The sequence below is a fragment of the Mustelus asterias genome, unplaced genomic scaffold, assembly GCF_964213995.1.
Source record: "Mustelus asterias unplaced genomic scaffold, sMusAst1.hap1.1 HAP1_SCAFFOLD_1969, whole genome shotgun sequence".
In the NCBI taxonomy this organism is placed as follows: domain Eukaryota; kingdom Metazoa; phylum Chordata; class Chondrichthyes; order Carcharhiniformes; family Triakidae; genus Mustelus; species Mustelus asterias.
The window spans coordinates 12,501-32,372 of record NW_027591914.1 but is presented as its reverse complement, the minus strand read 5'-3'; the positions used below and the strand labels follow the sequence as shown (position 1 = coordinate 32,372).

Sequence of the window (19,872 nt, the reverse complement as noted above, 5' to 3'; positions counted from 1 at the left end):
TGTGCAGCCAGAGGTGATGTCCCTGTGTGTGCAGCCAGAGGTGATGTCCCTGTGTGTGCAGCCAGAGGTGATGTCCCTGTGTGTGCAGCCAGAGGTGATGTCCCTGTGTGTGCAGCCAGAGGTGATGTCCCTGTGTGTGCAGCCAGAGGTGATGTCCCTGTGTGTGCAGCCAGAGGTGATGTCCCTGTGTGTGCAGCCAGAGGTGATGTCCCTGTGTGTGCAGCCAGAGGTGATGTCCCTGTGTCTTCAGCCCCATTCCTCTCCACCAGGCCGACTGTGCGATGGGGAAGGGTTTTCCGGCTGCTATAGCTGAGGTACCACAACATAGGGCTGGTGGGGCACCATTCTCTGCTTCTCATTGCAGACATAGACCCATCGTGGCTTGACGAAGGCCAGATTTGAATTCTCCATCAGAGCCTGTGGGGGAGAGAGAGAGATAGAAAGGGAGGGAGAGAGAGAGAGAGACAGAGGGGAAGAGAGAGAGAGACAGAGACGGGGGGGGGGGAGAGAAAGAGAGGCAGAGACAGAGCGAGGCAGAGACAGAGAGAGGCAGAGACAGAGAGAGGCAGAGACAGAGAGAGGCAGAGGGGGAGAGAGAGACAGAGGGGGAGAGAAAGAGACAGAGGGGGAGAGAGAGAGAGAGACAGAGGGGGAGAGAGAGAGAGACAGATAGAGAGACAGGGAGAGAGACAGGGAGAGAGACAGGGAGAGAGACAGGGAGAGAGACAGGGAGAGAGACAGGGAGAGAGACAGGGAGAGAGACAGGGAGAGAGACAGGGAGAGAAAGAGACATGGAGAGAGAGAGAGAGAAAGAGACAGGGAGAGAGAGAGAGAGACAGGGAGAGAGAGAGAGAGAGAGAGAGAGACAAAGAGAGAGAGAGACAGAGAGAGAGAGAGTGAGACAGGGATAGAGACAGAGAGAGAGAGAGACAGAGAGAGACGGAGAGAGAGAGAGAGACAGAGAGAGAAACAGAGAGAGACATGGAGAGAGAGACAGGGAGGGAGAGAGAGAGAGAGAGACAGGGAGAGAGAGAGAGAGAGAGAGACAGGGAGAGAGAGAGAGAGACAGGGAGAGAGACAGAGAGGGTAAATCATGGAATCAGTTCTGAGGGGAGTTCCTTTTATACCTTTGCACAGCCCTGCATTCCAAAACCAAATACCAATCCCCCGCCCCCCCCACCCCCTCCCCCAGCTGCATTGCCAGAAGTTCAGTACTCACAGAATCCGTACATGCAGAAGGAGGCCATTCGGCCCATCAGGTTCATACCAACCACAATCCCACCCAGAACCTATTCCTGCAACCCTCATTTACCCTGCTAATCCCCCTGGTACTAAGGGACAAATAGTATGGCCAATCCACCTAACCCGCACATCTTTGGACTGTGGGAGGAAACCGGAGCACCCGGAGGAAACCCGCGCAGACACGGGGAGAATGTGCAAACTCCACACAGACAGTGACCCAAGCCTGGAATTCAACCCGGGTCCCTGGCACTGTGAGCCAGCAGTGCTAACCACTGTGCCACCGTGCTGCATATTGAGGGAGTGCCGCACTGTCAGAGGGTCAGTACAGAGGGAGTGCCGCACTGTCAGAGGGTCAGTGCTGAGGGAGTGCCGCACTGTCAGAGGATCAGTACAGAGGGAGTGCCGCACTGTCAGAGGGTCAGTGCTGAGGGAGTGCCGCACTGTCAGAGGGTCAGTAATGAGGGAGTGCTGCACTGTCAGAGGGTCAGTACTGAGGGAGTGTTGCACTGTCAGAGGGTCAGTACTGAGGGAGTGCCGCACTGTCAGAGGGTCAGTGCTGAGGGAGTGCCGCACTGTCAGAGGGTCAGTACTGAGGGAGTGGTTCACTGTCAGAGGGTCAGTACTGAGGGAGTGGTTCACTGTCAGAGGGTCAGTACTGAGGGAGTGCTGCACTGTCAGAGGGTCAGTACTGAGGGAGTGCTGCACTGTCAGAGGGTCAGTACTGAGGGAGTGCCGCACTGTCAGAGGGTCAGTAATGAGGGAGTGCTGCACTGTCAGAGGGTCAGTACTGAGGGAGTGTTGCACTGTCAGAGGGTCAGTACTGAGGGAGTGCCGCACTATCAGAGGGTCAGTACTGAGAGAGTGCTGCACTGTCAGAGGGTCAGTACTGAGGGGGTGCCGCACTGTCGGAGGGTAAGTACTGAGGCAATGTCGCACTGTCGGAGGGTCAGTACTGAGGGAGTGCCGCACTGTCAGAGGGTCAGTACTGAGGGAGTGCCGCACTGTCAGAGGGTCAGTACTGAGGGAGTGCCGCACTGTCAGAGGGTCAGTACTGAGGGAGTGCCGCACTGTCAGAGGGTCAGTACTGAGGGAGTGCCGCACTGTCAGAGGGTCAGTACTGAGGGAGTGCCGCACTGTCAGAGGGTCAGTACTGAGGGAGTGCTGCACTGTCAGAGGGTCAGTACTGAGGGAGTGCCGCACTGTCAGAGTGTCAGTACTGAGGGAGTGCTGCACTGTCAGAGGGTCAGTGCTGAGGGAGTGCCGCACTGTCAGAGTGTCAGTACTGAGGGAGTGCCGCACTGTCAGAGTGTCAGTGCTGAGGGAGCGCTGCACTGTCAACAAAGCAACATGAAACCATGGCAATGTCTCAGCCAATCAGAATTGACCTGGCAACCAATCAGCACGCTTTCTTCCTGTGGTATAAAAATTGTTGCTAATATTTGAAATTAGTCCTGATGAGTTGAAGGTACAAAACTTCAGCAACATGTTTCTCTTTTCATCAAGATTCAAGCTGAGTACCACAAATAAACTGATGATGTTGTTGTGCAGCTGGGGAGGAGGGGGGGGGAGCCCTGATTTCTAATCCATTTAAAGAGGGGAGACCCTCAACCGAAAAGCTTTGGGAGAGGCAGTTGTGATGGGATAGGCTCGAGGGGCTGAACTGTCTAAGCGTCTAATTCACTGCTCCATGTCCGAACCCACAGAACTGCCCTGTCCCTGTCCCCGTCCTGTCTCACCTCATCAAATCGATCGTCCCACTCTTCGGCAGTGACTACGTAGTTTACTGCCTCTGTCATGTACTCCTCCAGAACACTGCGCAATGAGGGAGAAAAGGATCTCGGTTAGACAGCAGGCTTCAAATCAACAGCATGCAGCCAAGCTCGAAGATCAGCCACAGTCTCATCACATGGCCCAGTGGACTCGAGGAGCCGAGAGGCCTCCTCCTAGAAATAGCAGCAGGAGTGGACCATTCGGCCCATCAAGCCTGCTCCGCCATTCAGTACTATCATGGCTGATCTTGGATCTCAACTCCCGTTTTCCCGCCCGTTCCCCATATCCTACAATTCCCGGAGAGACCAAATCTCTGTCCAAAAGAGAAAATGCTGGAAAATCTCAGCAGGTCTGGCAGCATCTGTAAGGAGAGACAAGGGCTGACGTTTCGAGTCCAAATGACGCTTTGACAAAGGGTCATCAGTACTCGAAACGTCAGCTCTTTTCTCTCCTTACAGATGCTGCCAGACCTGCTGAGATTTTCCAGCATTTTCTCTTCTGGTTTCATATTCCAGCATCCGCAGTAATTTGTTTTTTCCCAAAGCTCTGTCCATCCCAGTCTGAAATGTGTTTGACCTTGGGAGCACCCACAATCCTCTGGGGTAGAGAATTCCAAAGATTCCCAACCTTTTGAGTGCAGACCTTTCTCCCCATCCCAGTCCAAAATGGCCGCCCCCTTATCTGAGATTGTGTCCCCAAGTGGTTTAATTTCCCCGACTGGGGGAGACAGTTCCTCAGAGTAAAGCCCCTTCAGATTCGGCTATGTTTCAACCAGATCCCCTCTCATTATTCAAAACTCCAGAGAATATCAACCCCCAATTTACACAGCCTCACATCACAGAACCATCCCTCATCCCAGGGTTCAATCTGGTGACCCCTCGCTGCACCCCCTCCAAAGCAAGTATCTCCTTCCTCAAATATAGAGAACAAAACAGCACGCACTGTTCCAGATGGGATCTCTCCAAAACCCTGTATAAATGTAACAGGACTCCTTTATCCCTGTACTTCAGCCCCCTGCGGGAAAGGCCAACACAACATTTACCTTCCTCATTTTGCTTGCTGCGCCTGCATCCCCTCCACTCGTCACTCGTCTCCACTCGTCTCTCTGACATCAGCATTTAAAAGTTTCACATCTTTTAAAAACCTATCTTGTGTTTAGCATTCTTGTGGCCAAAGTGTATAACTTCGCACTTCCCCATGTTATACTCCATCTGCCATCACGTCACCCACTCACTTAACCTGTCTTTATATATCTCGTTGCAAACTCTCTGTGTCCTCCCCACAGCCGCAGCTCAGCATGCGGCCATTTTGGACCGAGACTAAAATAAATGTCTTCACTCAGAGGGTGCTGAATCTTTGTAATTCTCTCCCCCAAAGGAGAGGAATTACAGGTGCTCCATCGCTGAGATCAAATTTATTTATTAGTGTCACAAGTAGGCTTATATTAACACCGCAATTAAGTGAAAATTCTTGAGTGGCCACACTCCGGAGCCTGTTCGGGTACACTGAGAGAGAATTTAACATGGCCAATGCACTGTAACCAGCACGTCTTTCGGACTGTGGGAGGAAACCGGAGCACCCGGAGGAAACCCACGCAGACACGGGGAGAATGTGCAAACTCCACACAGACAGTGACCCAAGACGGGAATCGAACCCGGGTCCCTGGCGCGGTGAAGCGGCAGTGCTAACCACTGTGCCACCGTGCTGCCCCCGGTGTATCAATAGACTTCTGAGCACTAACAGATGTGGGGATAGAGTGAGCAGGTTGAGTTGAGGAATTAGGTCAGCCCCGAATCCACCAAATGGGATAGCAGGCTCGAGAGGCCAAATGGCCTCCTCTCAGTCCGCTTTTAAAAAATTCTACGTTCAGAGAAGCCCCATCTTGCAGGGAGCTAGAAGAGTCCAAGGTGGGGAGGGATTTAAACATCCACAAGCTCAAGATTACTAAATAACTGCTGGTCTGGTTGGCAGGGCAGGAACGTCTGGACTCGGCAGGAAGCAGTTAATTTTCCGGCAGGAGAAGCTTTGAGTGGACCGACAGTCAGGGAGATTCGTGACACCAGGCAGCCAGGGAGGGCAGATTGAGCTGGGATAACACGAGAGACATTAGAGGGGCTGTTAACACCTCATCAACTAACCCGCAAAATCTCCCAGGGGATGAAACATGTCCACTTCCTGCCTCGCTGCACAGGAACTGCTGCTCGCTCTCAATCCTCCTTCTTGTTCACACGAGCTTACAGTCCCTCCGCCTAGAACCCACCTCCTTCTGACATGGGAGTCCAGAGTGTAAATCCCCTCTCCCTCCCAGAGCTAGGGCCCAGACCCTGGCTGCTGCCCTAACGCCACTGGGGGTCCAGTGTCCCACGGCAGACTACTCACCCGTTGAAGGCGGTGATGTATCGGGTTAAAATGCGATGCTCGCCGCTGGGGAACTCTCCGTACAAGAGGAAGCGTTTGCCTAAGAACAGGTCTGTCGGAAACAGAACGGACGAGAGGCAGGGTGAGAAAGGCGGGGATGGGGGGGCCAGCGGTAAGACCAAAGGCTTTGGCGAGGAAACCGTAACATGCAGAGTCCAAGAACACCGATCATCGCCATATGGAATAAATACACTGAAAATTCACACAGATCCTTTCATTAACCAACAGCACAGTGGGTAAAGACCAACCTGTCGTTTCCCAAATCAGAGCTGAATGGAACAAGGATGTAAAGATGTTCTGGAGTTCCAGCCATCTGTTCCACAATATGGAGCTCATGGGACAGACAGGCCATTTGGCCCATCTTCCCCTTGTTCCTGCTCCACACCAGCCTCCTCCCACTCCCCCATCTCCAGATCCTTCAGTCCCCTTCCCCCTCGTGGATTTATCCAGCTTTCCCCACCTCACCCCCTTTAAACACATTGATAGAACCACTCCGCAGTGACCGGGTTCCAGTTTAAAGCCCTTCCGGTGCAGGAGGCGGCCATTCGGTCCATTGAATCCCTGCCATCCCTCTACCAATCCAGTCAGTCTCCCCCCCCCCACCTCCCTGCAAGTTCATTTTATAGAATCCCTACAGTACAAAGGAGGCCATTCGGCCCATCGAGCCTGCACTGACAACAATCCCACCCTATTCCTGTGACCCAGCTATTCCCCCCCCTGAAAATAGGGTCAATTTAGCATGGCCAATCAACCTAACCTGAACATCTTTGGACGTGGGAGGAAACCGGAGCACCCGGAGGAAACCCACACAGACACAAGGAGAATGTGCAAACTCCACACAGACAGTGACCCAAGTCGGGAATCGAACTGAGTCCCTGGCGCCGTGAGGCAGCAGTGCTAGCCACTGTGCCGCCCATTCCCCTCCAGTTCCCATCCAATTTCCTTTTGAAATCATTCTTCTCCGCCCCTGCCTCCACCAGCCTCCACCACCTCCCAGAGGCTATTCCGCCCACACAGGATATTCCGAGACAGCTGACGAGACTCATCCCACCTCCCTCCCTTCCTTCAATACTCCAATGGTCTTCCTTTCTCAAATATTCCTCCGATAACCAGACGTGAACTGTCCTGCCCTCAACGGCCATCTCATGGTGAAGCACTCATTGCATAAACAGCAACCTGGGATGAATTAATGGGCATTAAATACAAGAGCAAGGAGGTTATGTTCAACTTGCTTAAAAAACACCAGTTCAGCCTCAACTGGAGTACTGGCAATCACACTTGAGGAAGAATGGGAAGACTCCACATGGATGCAGGGAAAATTCACACGAGAACGGTTCCGGGGAGGAGTGAGTTTAGCGACGTGGATTAATTGGAGGTTCAATTGAGGATATCCAACGGGAACAGGGTTCTTATCTGAAGAGGAATATTGAGCAGAGCTGTGGGGGTTTTGTGGGGAGGGGGGTGTTCGGGCAGTGGGATTCAGTGAAGTCCTTCACAGAGCCAGTTGAATGGCCTTGTGTGACCATTCTGTGAAAACAGTTCTTTTGATGCAAAGAAATGAGGAACTTGGCTTGGCAGGGGGAAAGTGGGGTGAGGCGGATAGTTCTTTGGAAGATGGGCCAAAAGACTTCCTGCTGTCAGCATTACTCTATAATTTACAAAATGATGAGAGGCAAGGATAGAATGGATAGTTGGAGTCTTTTTCCCAGGGTAGAAATGTCAATTATTAGGGGACACAGGTTTAAGCTAAAAGGGGGTAAGCTTAAAGGAAATGAGAGGGGCAGGGTTTTTTTTACAGAGGGTGGTGAGTGCCTGGAATGCGCTGCTAGAAGATGTGGTAGAAGCAGATACAGTAGCAATGTTTAAGAGGCATCTTAACAGATAACTAGACTCATTCCACCTCCCTCCCTTCAACCCTCATGATCTTCCTTTTTCAAATATTCCTCCGAATGGGCAGGGAACAGAGGGATACGGACTGCTTAGAGACAAAAGGTCTTCAGTTTAGGAAGGTGTCATGTGTCAGTGCAGGCTCAGTGGGTCGAAGGGCCTGTTCCTTCTTTAAAAAATAAACACAAGGCTCTTCGAGTGACATTGCTGAGGTGCTGCTTCCCTCAGTCATAACAATCCTGTCCTAATCATCCCCTCCTAACGCTTGGGGAAGGGTCCTGTTGCTACAAGTTCCCGACCACACTCCGCATTCAGTCCAGAATTCAGTTCCAAGTCCCTGTCACATGCTACCCTCAGTACCGGTCACTGTGCTCACTGCAAAATCTTTACACTACTTTCAAAATAAAAATGATTTAAATAAAAGCCATGCCCTGAGCAAACAGGACAGATCACATCAAACATGGAAGGCCAACTCGAGAAGATTTCCTGATCTACCCACTTTCTCCAGCAAACACGCCCAGAGGAGAAACAATCTGTCCTTTGATGGTCGACGCAGAGTCTGCTTGTTAATAAGCAGTGCAGAGGGACTGGAGAAAAATAACCCTTTTATCACCTTATTCAAAGCATAAAAAAATTAAAACTTGCAGCTGTGCAATATTCTTCACAAAGAAAGATCAGGATATGTTATTGTGACGCGGACCATAACACACAATGCTAAAAGAAATCACAAACTTGCATTTACATAGCACCTGACATATCCTTTAGACATCCCAAAGCACAATTTAACCAATTAAATACTTCATTTCCAAACTGTAGCCACATCATTAATTGTATCCCTTTATGTAGAATTTATGGCACCGTTTAGGCCATTCATTCCATCCAATCAATGCTGGTATGAACACAAGACCCAGACAGCACCCGGGCTCACACAGATTAAGACACAAGTAGCATTCACACCACACCAATGTCAGGCAATGACCATCGCCAACAAGAGAGAATCTACCCATTGCCCCTTGACATTCAATGGCATCACCAGAGCTGAATCCCTTCTCAAGGGGCAATTAGAGATTGGCAAAGATATGTTGACCCGAGCCAGCAACACCCACAATTCAATAATGAATGAAAACAATACCTCCACAGGAGCCATCCCCCTCTTCATCTCACCCCCATCACCATATCCTTCTGTTCCTTTCTCCCTCACTTGTTTCGGATGTATCACAGCTTGGTACGGACTCCTGGCCTGACCAAGACCGGAGGAGACTACGAAGGGTTGTGAATGTAGCCCAGTCCATTACCCAAACCAGCCTCCCATCCATTGACTCTGTCTACACTTCCCACTGCCTCGGCAAAGCAGCCAGCATAATTAAGGACCCCACGCGGCCCAGGCATTCTCTCTTCCACCTTCTTCCGTCGGGAAAAAGAAACAAAAGTCTGAAGTCAAATACCAACCGATTCAAGAACAGCTTCTTCCCTGCTGCCATCAGACTTTTGAATGGACCTACCTCGCATTAAGTTAATCTTTCTCTACACCCTAGCTGTGACTGTAACAACTAAATTCTGCACCCTCTCCTTTCCTTCTCTATGAACGGTATGCTGTCTGTATAGCGCGCAAGAAACAATACTTTTCACTGTGTCCCAATACATGTGACAACAATAAATCAAATCAAATCCAGCTTCCCCTTTAAATGTATCGACACTACCAGAAAGATGTGGATGCTTTGGAGAGGGTACGAAAGAGGTTTACCAGTATGTTGATTAGCTATGAGGAGAGCTGGATAAACTCGGTTTGTTCTCACTGGAACGACGGAGGTTGAGGGGCGACCTGATAGAGGTTTACAAGATTCTGAGTGGCATGGACAGAGTGGATAATCAGATGCTCTTTTCTAGGGTAGAAAAGTCAAGTACTAGGGGAGATAGGTTTAAGGTGCGTGGGGAAAAGTTTAGAGGAGATGTACGAGGCAAGTCTTTTACACAGAGAGTGGTGAATGTCTGGAATGCGTTGCCCGGGGAAATGGTGGAAGCAGGTACAATAGCGGCATTTAAGGGGCAACTCGACCACTACAGGAATAGGATGGGAATGGAAGGTGTATACGCTGTAAGTGCAGACGCTTTTAGTTTAGGCAGGCATCATGATCGGTGCAGGCTTGGAGGGCCGAAGGGCCTGTTCCTCTGCTGTACTGTGCTTTGTTCTATTCACCTCAACAAGGCTCAGGTGGAGAACAAACATGGGTCAGCCGTCCTGAGACGGAGACCTTCTCACCGGACCCATCACCCAGGGGGAATGGGATAAATCTTTGCCCAGTGTCGACTCTTAGGGACCCCAGGGAGAGGAGAACTCACCAGGGAGCTCAGGGATGGGCAGTTCCACATCTCCGCTAGCACTCTCCTCCACATCTGTATTCTCATCTGTGGAGCCGGCGTAAGGATCACTCTCTTCCGTCGTCAGCGCCTTGTGTTTCTTCTGATGGTGTTCCTGTACCCTGCGCAGTGAGAGAATTTCAGCCGGTTAAAATCCACACTGGCTGGAATAACAGCTCAAAGAGACACAAGCTCATCACACACAGCAACTCGCAACATCTCCCACGGGGTAAATCCACATCCCAGGCACAATAGAAATATCAGCTAGAATTCTGACACTGAGCCCACGTAAGGAGATATTGGGGACAGGGGAACAAAAGCGCGATCAAATACATCGGATTGTAAGGAGCATCTTAAAGGAAGAAAGAGAGGTGGAGAGGTTTAGGAAGGGAATTCCAGAGCTTAGATCCTCCCAAAGGCAGCTGAAGGCACGGCCGCCAATGGCGGAGCGATGGGAATCGGGGGATGCTCAAGAGGCCGGAATTGGAGGAGCGCAGAGATCTCGGAGGGTTGTAGGGGGCTGGCAGAGATTAGAGATAGGGAGGGTTGTAGAGGCCTCTCCAACCTCCAGTCCCTACAACCCTCCCTAACTCTGTAACCTCCTCCAGCCCCTACAACCCTCCCTATTTCTGTAACCTCCTCCAGCCCCTACACCCCTCCCTATCTCTGTAATCTCCTCCAGCCCCTACAGCTCTATCTCTGTAACCTTCTCCAGCCCCTACACCCCTCCCTAACTCTGTAACCTCCTCCAGCCCCTACAGCTCTCCCTATCTCTGTAACCTTCTCCAGCCCCTACAACCCTCCCTAACTCTGTAACCTCCTCCAGCCCCTACAACCCTCCCTATTTCTGTAACCTCCTCCAGCCCCTACACCCCTATCTTTGTAACCTCCTCCAGCCCCTACACCCCCCCCATCTCTGTAATCTCCTCCAGCCCCCACACCCCTCCCTTTCTCTCTGTGACCTCTTCCAGCCCCCACATCCCTCCCTATCTCTGTAACCTCTTCCAGCCCCTACATCTCTCCCTATCTCTGTAACCTTCTCCAGCCCCTACAACCCTCCGAGATCTCTGCGCTCCTCCAATTCCGGCCTCTTGAGCGTCCCCCGATTCCCATCACTCTGCCATTGGCGGCCGTGCCTTCAGCTGCCTGGGGGGGGGGGGGGCCCTCAGCTCTGGAATTCCCTCCCTAAACCTCTCCACCTCTCTCTCCAATAGGATGCTTGTGAAAACTGATCTGTTTGACTGGAGTTTTTGATCTCCCCGTATGGCAGGGGCCAAATCCTCTCTGCTGTGAAGTGTTTTACTGCAATCTGGCCACTATATAAATGCAGGTTACAGCTCAGCAGCTTGAAATGCCGGGTTTCCCACACAACACAGTTCTGTAGCCTCTCTAGAGTGAGTTAGTGAGTGAATGTGAGACTGTGAAGTAGCATCAGTTTTTCGGATATTTAGCTTTTAGTTTTGTTTTAAATTGTTTTTGATACAAAAATGGAAATAAATGAATATGATCTGAGCCGTTTTGTGCAGGATGACATAGATTGGGACCGGAATATTGAAGGGTACAAGATGTTTGGGAAGGACAGGAAGTGAGGAAAAGGTGGAGGAGGACTAGCTCTATTAATTAATGATGGTATTAACACGATAGAGAGGGATGGACTAAGCTCAGGAAACCTGGATGGAGAAACGGTTTAGGAAGAAATTTATGAGAAACGATAAAGGGAAGAAGTCTCTTGTGGGATTGACAGGCCCCTAAACAGTAACCACACAGGAGGAACAAGGTATAAAGGAGTTTGTCAGAAAGAGATGGCGATTATCATTCCGGATTTTAATCTAGATATAGACAAAAATCAGATGGACAAAGGTAGCCTAGGTGAGGAATTGATAAATATTTTCAGGATAGTCTATTAGAACAACATGTTTTGCCACCTACGAGAGAGCAGACTATACTAGACCTGGGAAAGTACACAAATAAGGATTAATTAATGACCTGATAGTGGAGGCACCCTGAGATAACAGCCATCATAATGTGATGGAATTTAGCATTCATTTTGAGGGAGGATCTGGGTCTAATATTCTAAACTGAAATAAGTTTAATATTTCACAATCCACAGACTAGATATATTCAAACAAGAATGAAAAATTCCCACCCTCTGTGGTTAGTTAGAACAGATAAAGACACTATCAAAGTTAAAGATAAAACATATTTGAGTGATAGATGAGAAGATTTGGCAGATTATCAAAAATAGTAAAGAATGACTGAAAGATGAATCCGGAGGGGAAGTTTCGAGTTCAGTAGAAAGCTCGTCACAAATCTGAAGACAGGTGTTGAGAGTTTCCACAGATATTTTTAAACAGAAATTACTTAAAGTGAGTGTTTGTCCACAGAAAGTGAGCCTGTAGAATGAATAATGGAAAATAAGGATCTGGCATGCGAATTGAATAGATACTTTGAATTGGTCTTTGCAATCGAAGAAACAAGTAACACCCACCCTGCCCTATGATGTTGAGAGACCTTGTTTTAATTATGTCAAAGTCCTCCTTTGATTGGATATGACGCTTAAGGGTGGTTGTTTTCCATGTTTTCCTGTAAGCAGTTCTTACCACGTGTATATGTTTGTTCCAATACCTGCATCATGTTTAAAATTGTGTCCATATGTTGTTTCTGAGAGTTTTTGAAATTAAAGGTGAGGGGTGTTATTTATGTAGTTTGGGGTGTTATGCCCCTTTAAGAGACCGGGATAGGTGACCCAGGGAACCATCTGGGGAAGCAGTATTAGAATGACTATCCAACTATTAAGACGTTAAGTAAACTGTTCCTTGTTTTAATTATACTGACCTAAATGGTTGTCTTTTTATTGTTTATAATTAGATGCAAACATAATAGTTGGGCCTGGGACACTACCCTGAGGAACTCCTGCAGTGATGTCTTGGAGCTGAAAGGGAGGAGAACCAGGAGAGCAATAGTAGTGGGGGATGCAATGGTTAGAGGCACAGACAGGCGGTTCTGTGGGCGCGAATGAGACTCCAGGATGGTAGTCTGCCTCCCTGGTGCCGGGGTCCTGGGTGTCTCTGAGCGGGTAGGAAGCATCCTAAAAGGGGTGGGTAACCAGACAGATGTCATTGTCCACATTGGTGCAAATGACGTCGGCAGAAAGAGCTGGGAGGTCCTGAGAGAGCAATTCAGGGAGTTGGGTAGTAGGCTAAAAAGCAGGGCCTCTAGGGTAGCGATCTCTGGACTACTCCCAGTGCCACGTGTTAGTGAGGCTGGGAACAGGGAGATTGTACAGCTGAACGCGTGGCTAAAGGACTGGTGCAGGAGGGAGGGTTTCAAATTCGTGGATCACTGGGAAGTCTTCAAGAGAGGATGGCATCTGTACAAGAAGGACGGGTTACACCTAAACTGGAGGGGCACGAATATCCTAGCTGGGAGTTTTGCTAGTGTGGTTCGGGTGGGTTTAAACTAATGTGGCGGGGGGTGGGGATCAGAACAATAGGTCAATAAGCATCGAGGCTGGGGACGAGGTTAGGGCCAAGACAAGGCTATCTAAGAGGAAGAGCATTCTGGGGGAGGATGACCTCAGTGGGCCTGGAGGTCTGGAGTACATCTGCTTCAATGCAAGGAGCGTCACGGGCAAGACAGACGAGCTTAGAGCCTTAATGCTTGCGCGGAACTTGGGTGTGGTTGCAGTGACGGAGACTTGGTTAAAAGGACAGGACTGGCAGCTGAATATTCCGGGGTATAAGTGTTTTAGGCGAGATAGAGGAGGGGCTAGGAGAGGTGGGGGAGTCGCAATGGTGGTTAGGGAGCATATTACAGCGGTACAGAGGGTGGACAATATGGAAGAGTCAGGTAACGAGTCACTGTGGGTGGAGCTCAGAAACAGGAAGGGCGCAGTCACAATGTTGGGGGTATACTACAGGCCTCCCAACAGCCCACGGGAAGTTCAGGAACGGATATGGAAGGAGATTCTGGACAGGTGCAGAAAAAATAGGGTTGTTGTAGTGGGAGACTTTAATTTCCCTCACATAGACTGGAAATCGCTTAGGGCTGGGGGCCTGGATGGGGAAGAATTTACAAAATGCGTACAGGGAGGTTCTTTGGAACAATATGTAGATAGTCCAACTAGAGAGGGGACTATACTGGACCTAGTACTGGGGAATGAGCCCGGTCAGGTCATCAAAGTTGCAGTGAGGCGGCACGGTAGCACAGTGGTTAGCACTGCTGCTTCACAGCTCCAGGGACCTGGGTTCGATTCCCGGCTTGGGTCACTGTCTGTGTGGAGGTTGCACATTCTCCCCGTGTCTGCGTGGGTTTCCTCCGGGTGCTCCGGTTTCCTCTCACAAAGAACAAAGAACAGTACAGCACAGGAAACAGGCCCTTCGGCCCTCCGAGCCTGTGCCGCTCCTTGGTCCAACTAGACCAATCGTTTGTATCCCTCCATTCCCAGGCCACAGTCCAAAAATGTGAGGGTTAGGTTGATTGGCCATGCTAAAAATTGCCTTTAGTGTCCTGAGATGTGTAGGTTAGAGGGATTAGTGGGTAAATATGTAGGGATATGGGGGTAGGGCCTGGGTGGGATTGTGGTCGGTGCAGACTCGATGGGCTGAATGGCCTCTTTCTGCACTGTAGGGTTTCTATGATTCTATGTATTTTTAACACACCCACCTCTTGAGTTCATCCTCTGTGTCACAGCCGGAGTCATCGTCAAAACTCTTCCCACCAACTGCTTCAAAACACAAAGAAATAACAAACTAAATGAGGAACCCACTTTCACACCTTGTAACCACCGAGCTTGTTTGTTGTGAGCTGGCTTTGCAAAAATCAAATCTCAGTTCGACATCACAGAAAGTGCAATTTACACCACGTGTAGAAGCACAACTGCTGCTGCAGTGAACAAGGCCATTCAGCCCATCATCCCCGTGCTGGCTCCTTGTAAGACCTAATTACACCCCATCTCTCCACCGCCCCCACATTCCCACTCATTTCCCCCTTCCAGTGTTTGCCCCTTTTGAAAGTTCCTATTGGATCTGCTGCCAACACCCATTCAGGCAGCGCCACGGTGGCACAGTGATTAGCACTGCTGCGTCACAGCGCCAGGGACCCAGGTTCGGTTCCTGGCTTGGGTCACTGTCTGTGTGGAGTTTGCACGTTCTCCCCGTGTCTGCGTGGGTTTCCTCCGGGTGCTCCGGTTTCCTCCCACAATCCAAAGATCGCGGGTTAGGTTGATTGGCCATTAGTTTCAGGGAGATTAGCAGGGGAAATATGCAGGGTTATGGGGATAGGGCCTGGGTGGGATTGTTGTCAGAGCAGACTCGATGGGCCAAATGGCCTCCTTTGGCACTGTCGGGAATCTATGACCTTCCAGATCACAACAACTCACCGTGTGTAAATAATAAAATTCTCATCTCCCCCCCATCCCCCCCGATTCTTTTCACGATTCTCTTCAATCTGTGTCCCCTCTGGTTACTGAGTATCCTGTCACTGGAAACACTTTCTCCTCATTCACTCCATCCAAACCCTCATGATTCTGAACGCCTCGATTCAATCTCCCCCTGAAGCTTCTCTGCTCCGAGGAGAACAAGGAGGTTACAGAGATGATAAAGTTCGAGTACAATCCTGCTGCCATCAGACTTTTGAATGGACCTACCTCGCATTAAGTTGACCTTTCTCTATACCCTAGCTATGACTGTAACACTACATTCTGCACTCTCTCCTTTCCTTCTCTATGAACGGTATGCTTTGTCTGTATAGCGTGCAAGAAACAATACTTCTCACTGTATGTTAATACATGTGACAATAATAAATCAAATCACGCCATCACCCCCCTGCCCCCCGGACTCTGAACCTGGTGAATCCTCATCCGTGGAGCCTCCGTAGTCCTCATCTGGAGTCAGAGGTCGAGGCGCACTCCGGGAGGTGCTGGCTCCCACCTCCTCCTCCTCCCGGCCGGATGGCCATGTCTCCTCCTGCCGGGGATTGGTTCTGGGCTCCTTAGCGGGCGGTTTGCGAAGCTGCTCCGGTGAGACCTGCAGTGGCGGAGTACAGTGACAACACGCCCCAGGTCAGGATCAGAAACAGAGCCCATATCACAGTCTAGAACACAGACAATACTACAAACATATGGCCATTTGGCCCATCAAAGCTATCCCGTGTCTCTAAAGTAACCGGTTGCTTTTGCCGCACCTCCACATATTGCTCTCAAAAGTATACTTCATTCAGAAGTTCATTACTGAATGTTTCAATGATGTGATTGGTTTCTCTTCATATACTACGAGAGGTGGCTCATGACACCGAGAATAAGTTATAAAACATGTCAAAGAAACATGAGATAGTAGCAGAAGTAGGCCATTCGGCCCATCAAATCTGCTCTGCTATTCGATGAGATGTGACTGATTGATGTGACAATCCTCAACTCCACTTTCCCGTCTTATCCCCATAACCCCTCCATTCCCTTACTGATTAAAAATCTGTCTATCTCGGCCTTAAACATACTTAACAGGGGCGGCAGGTGCTTAGCACTGCTGCCTCACAGTGCCAAGGACAGGGTTTCAATTCCAGCCTCGGGTCACTGTCTGTGCGGAGTCTGTACGTTCTCCCCGTATCAGCGTGGGTTTCCTCCGGGTGCTCCGGTTCTCTCACTCAGTCCACAGATGTGCAGGTTAGGTGAATTAGCCAAGTTAATTACCCCTTAGTGTCCCAAGATGTGCTGGTAAGGTTGATTGGTCATGCTAAATTTCCCCTTAGTGTCGGGGGACGAGAAGGATAAAAACGTGGGGTTGCGGAGATAGGACTTGGGTGGGATTGTTGTTGGTGCAGACTCGATGGGCTGAATGGCCTCCTTCTTCACTGTGGGGTTCTATGATTAACGACCCAGCCTCGACAGCCCTCTGTGGTAAAGAATTCTACAGATTCACTTCCCTCTGAGAGAAGAAATTCCTCATCTCTGTATTCAATGGACCCCCTTACTCTGAGATTATTCCCTCTGGTCCCAGACTCTCCCACAAGGGGAAACAACCTCTCAGCATCATTCAGAGATACCATCCGAGGATTATTATTGCGGGAGGACCTTAGACTGTGACCTTTCCTCATTGCACCAGGCTGGCCTGGGAGGGGTACAGCGCACCCCTCCCAGCATGTAGCCCTGGACCTTCCAATGCGCTCACAGACAGCCCTCTAGTTTGAGTTATAAGGAGAGGCGGGATAGACTGGGACTGTTTTCCCTGGAGCGTAGGAGGCTGAGGGGTGATCTTATAGAGGTCTATAAAATAATGAGGGGCCCAGATCAGCGAGATAGTCAATATATTTTCCCAAAGGTAGGGGAGTCTAAAACTAGAGGGCATCGGTTTAAGGTGAGAAGGGAGAGACACAAAAGGGTCCAGAGGGGCAATTTTTTCACACAGAGGGTGGTGAGTGTCTGGAACAAGCTGCCAGAGGTAGTAGTAGAGGTGGATACAGTGTTTTTTAAAAAGCATTTAGACAGTTAAATGGGTAAGATGGGTTATGGTATAGAGGGATATCCGGTAGAAACTGATAGCCAAGTTCCGCACATGAGGACGGCCTCAACCGGGATCTTGGGTTCATATCACACTATCTGTAACCCCCACAACTTGCCTGGACCTGCAAAATCTCACTAACTGTCCTCGCTAGAAACAATACACATCTCTTTAACCTGTGCTTAACCCTCTCTCCACTCACATTGTCTCTACCTTTAAGACTTGATTACCTGTAAAGACTCGCATTCCAATCATTATCCTGTAATTGAGTCTGTGTCTATATATGCCCTGTTTGTGAAACAAATCCTGCACTCAGCTGATGAAGGAGCAGCACTCTGAAAGCTTGTGCTACCAGATAAATCTGTTAGACTTTAACCTGGTGTGGTGAGACTTCTTACAATCATACTGAGTGGCAGGATGAGCTTGAGGGAGCTGAATGGGGCCTCCTCCTATTCCTGTGTAACAAGCTCGGGGGGTGGAGGGTGAATGGGGCCTCCTCCTGTTCCTGTGTAACAAGCTCGGGGGGTGGAGGGTGAATGGGGCCTCCTCCTGTTCCTGTGTAACAAGCTCGGGGGGTGGAGGGTGAATGGGGCCTCCTCCTGTTCCTATGTAACAGACTCAGTGAGGGGGGTGAATGGGGGTTCCCCCTGATTTTGTTCATGGACACACACATACCTTTCTACCCAAGGCAGCTTCAGGCCGAGATGACAGGCGGTCAGTGGAATCCTCCTCCTCCATGTCGGAACCTTCACTGCTCGTCTCCGGACCATCCAAAAGGTACCTGTTCCCAAATTAAGCAGGAGATAAACGATTAAAAGCAGCAAACTCTTGAATTTGTTCATTGTTGTCTGGGGTGTGGGCGTCTCTGGCAAGGCCGACATTCACTGTCCATTCCAAGACGGCCCTTGAGAAGGTGGTGATGGGGATTCTTCTTGAACAGTTTCAGTCCCGTGTGGTGAAGGTGCTCCCACGGTGCCGTTAGGGAGGGAGCTCCAGGATTTTGACCCAGTCACATAATCATACAACACCTCAGGAGATATGTACAGGACACACGCGCATACGCACAATTCATCAAACAACCATGGCGCAGTGAGGCACTGGGAAAAGAACCAGCAACAACAGGACCATTATTATTAACCCAACGAGAAAATGTTGGAAAATCTCAGCAGCTTTGGCAACATCTGGAAGGAGAGAAAAGAGCTGATGTTTCGAGTCCAGATGACCCTTTGTCAAAACTTTGGTCACCTGGACTCGAAACGTCAGCTCTTTTCTCTCCTTCCAGATGTTGCCAAAGCTGCTGAGATTTTCCAGCATTTTCTCTTTCGGTTTCAGATTTCAGCAGCCGCAGTAATTTGCTTTTATCCATTATTATTAAATTGTGCAAGTCCCTTTGAGCAGAAAAATCGAGGCTGGCACTCAGAGGGTCAGTGCTGAGGGAGTGTCGCACTGTCAGAGGGTCAGTGCTGAGGGAGTGCCGCACTGTCAGAGGGTCAGTGCTGAGGGAGTGCCGCACTGTCAGAGGGGCAGTGCTGAGGGAGTGCCGCACTGTCAGAGGGTCAGTACTGAGGGAGTGTCGCACTGTCAGAGGGTCAGTACTGAGGGAGTGCCGCACTGTCAGAGGGTCAGTGCTGAGGGAGTGCCGCACTGTCAGAGGGTCAGTGCTGAGGGAGTGCCGCACTGTCAGAGGGTCAGTGCTGAGGGAGTGCCGCACTGTCAGAGGGTCAGTGCTGAGGGAGTGCCGCACTGTCAGAGGGTCAGTACTGAGGGAGTGTCGCACTGTCAGAGGGTCAGTACTGAGGGAGTGCCGCACTGTCAGAGGGTCAGTGCTGAGGGAGTGCCGCACTGTCAGAGGGTCAGTACTGAGGGAGTGCTGCACTGTCAGAGGGTCAGTACTGAGGGAGTGCCGCACTGTCAGAGGGTCAGTATTGAGGGAGTGCCGCACTGTCAGAGGGTCAGTGCTGAGGGAGTGTCGCACTGTCAGAGGGTCAGTACTGAGGGAGTGCCGCACTGTCAGAGGGTCAGTGCTGAGGGAGTGCCGCACTGTCAGAGGGTCAGTACTGAGGGAGTGCTGCACTGTCAGAGGGTCAGTACTGAGGGAGTGCCGCACTGTCAGAGGGTCAGTATTGAGGGAGTGCCGCACTGTCAGAGGGTCAGTATTGAGGGAGTGCCGCACTGTCAGAGGGTCAGTATTGAGGGAGTGCCGCACTGTCAGAGGGTCAGTACTGAGGGAGTGCCGCACTGTCAGAGGGTCAGTACTGAGGGAGTGCCTCACTGTCAGAGGGTCAGTACTGAGGGAGTGCCGCACTGTCAGAGGGTCAGTATTGAGGGAGTGCCGCACTGTCAGAGGGTCAGTACTGAGGGAGTGCCGCACTGTCAGAGGGTCAGTATTGAGGGAGTGCCGCACTGTCAGAGGGTCAGTACTGAGGGAGTGCTGCACTGTCAGAGGGTCAGTATTGAGGGAGTGCCGCACTGTCAGAGGGTCAGTACTGAGGGAGTGCCGCACTGTCAGAGGGTCAGTACTGAGGGAGTGCCGCACTGTCAGAGGGTCAGTGCTGAGGGAGTGCCGCACTGTCAGAGGGTCAGTACTGAGGGAGTGCTGCACTGTCAGAGGGTCAGTACTGAGGGAGTGCCGCACTGTCAGAGGGTCAGTATTGAGGGAGTGCCGCACTGTCAGAGGGTCAGTATTGAGGGAGTGCCGCACTGT

General features: G+C 50.5%; 1 protein-coding gene across 1 annotated transcript in view; it reads right to left on the bottom strand.

The window, feature by feature from the left end:
- Nucleotides 1-278: 278 nt before the first annotated feature.
- Nucleotides 279-19,872, bottom strand: part of LOC144489052 (DNA repair protein XRCC1-like) — a gene marked incomplete at its 5' end in the record, with an annotated part of 30,643 nt that continues 11,049 nt past the window's right edge. The window contains 7 exons of the mRNA XM_078207002.1: nt 279-417; nt 2,979-3,054; nt 5,392-5,482; nt 9,658-9,797; nt 14,341-14,401; nt 15,521-15,701; nt 17,844-17,949. Coding sequence (XP_078063128.1) covers nt 304-417; nt 2,979-3,054; nt 5,392-5,482; nt 9,658-9,797; nt 14,341-14,401; nt 15,521-15,701; nt 17,844-17,949 — 769 coding nt within the window. The remainder of the gene's footprint in view (nt 418-2,978; nt 3,055-5,391; nt 5,483-9,657; nt 9,798-14,340; nt 14,402-15,520; nt 15,702-17,843; nt 17,950-19,872) is intronic.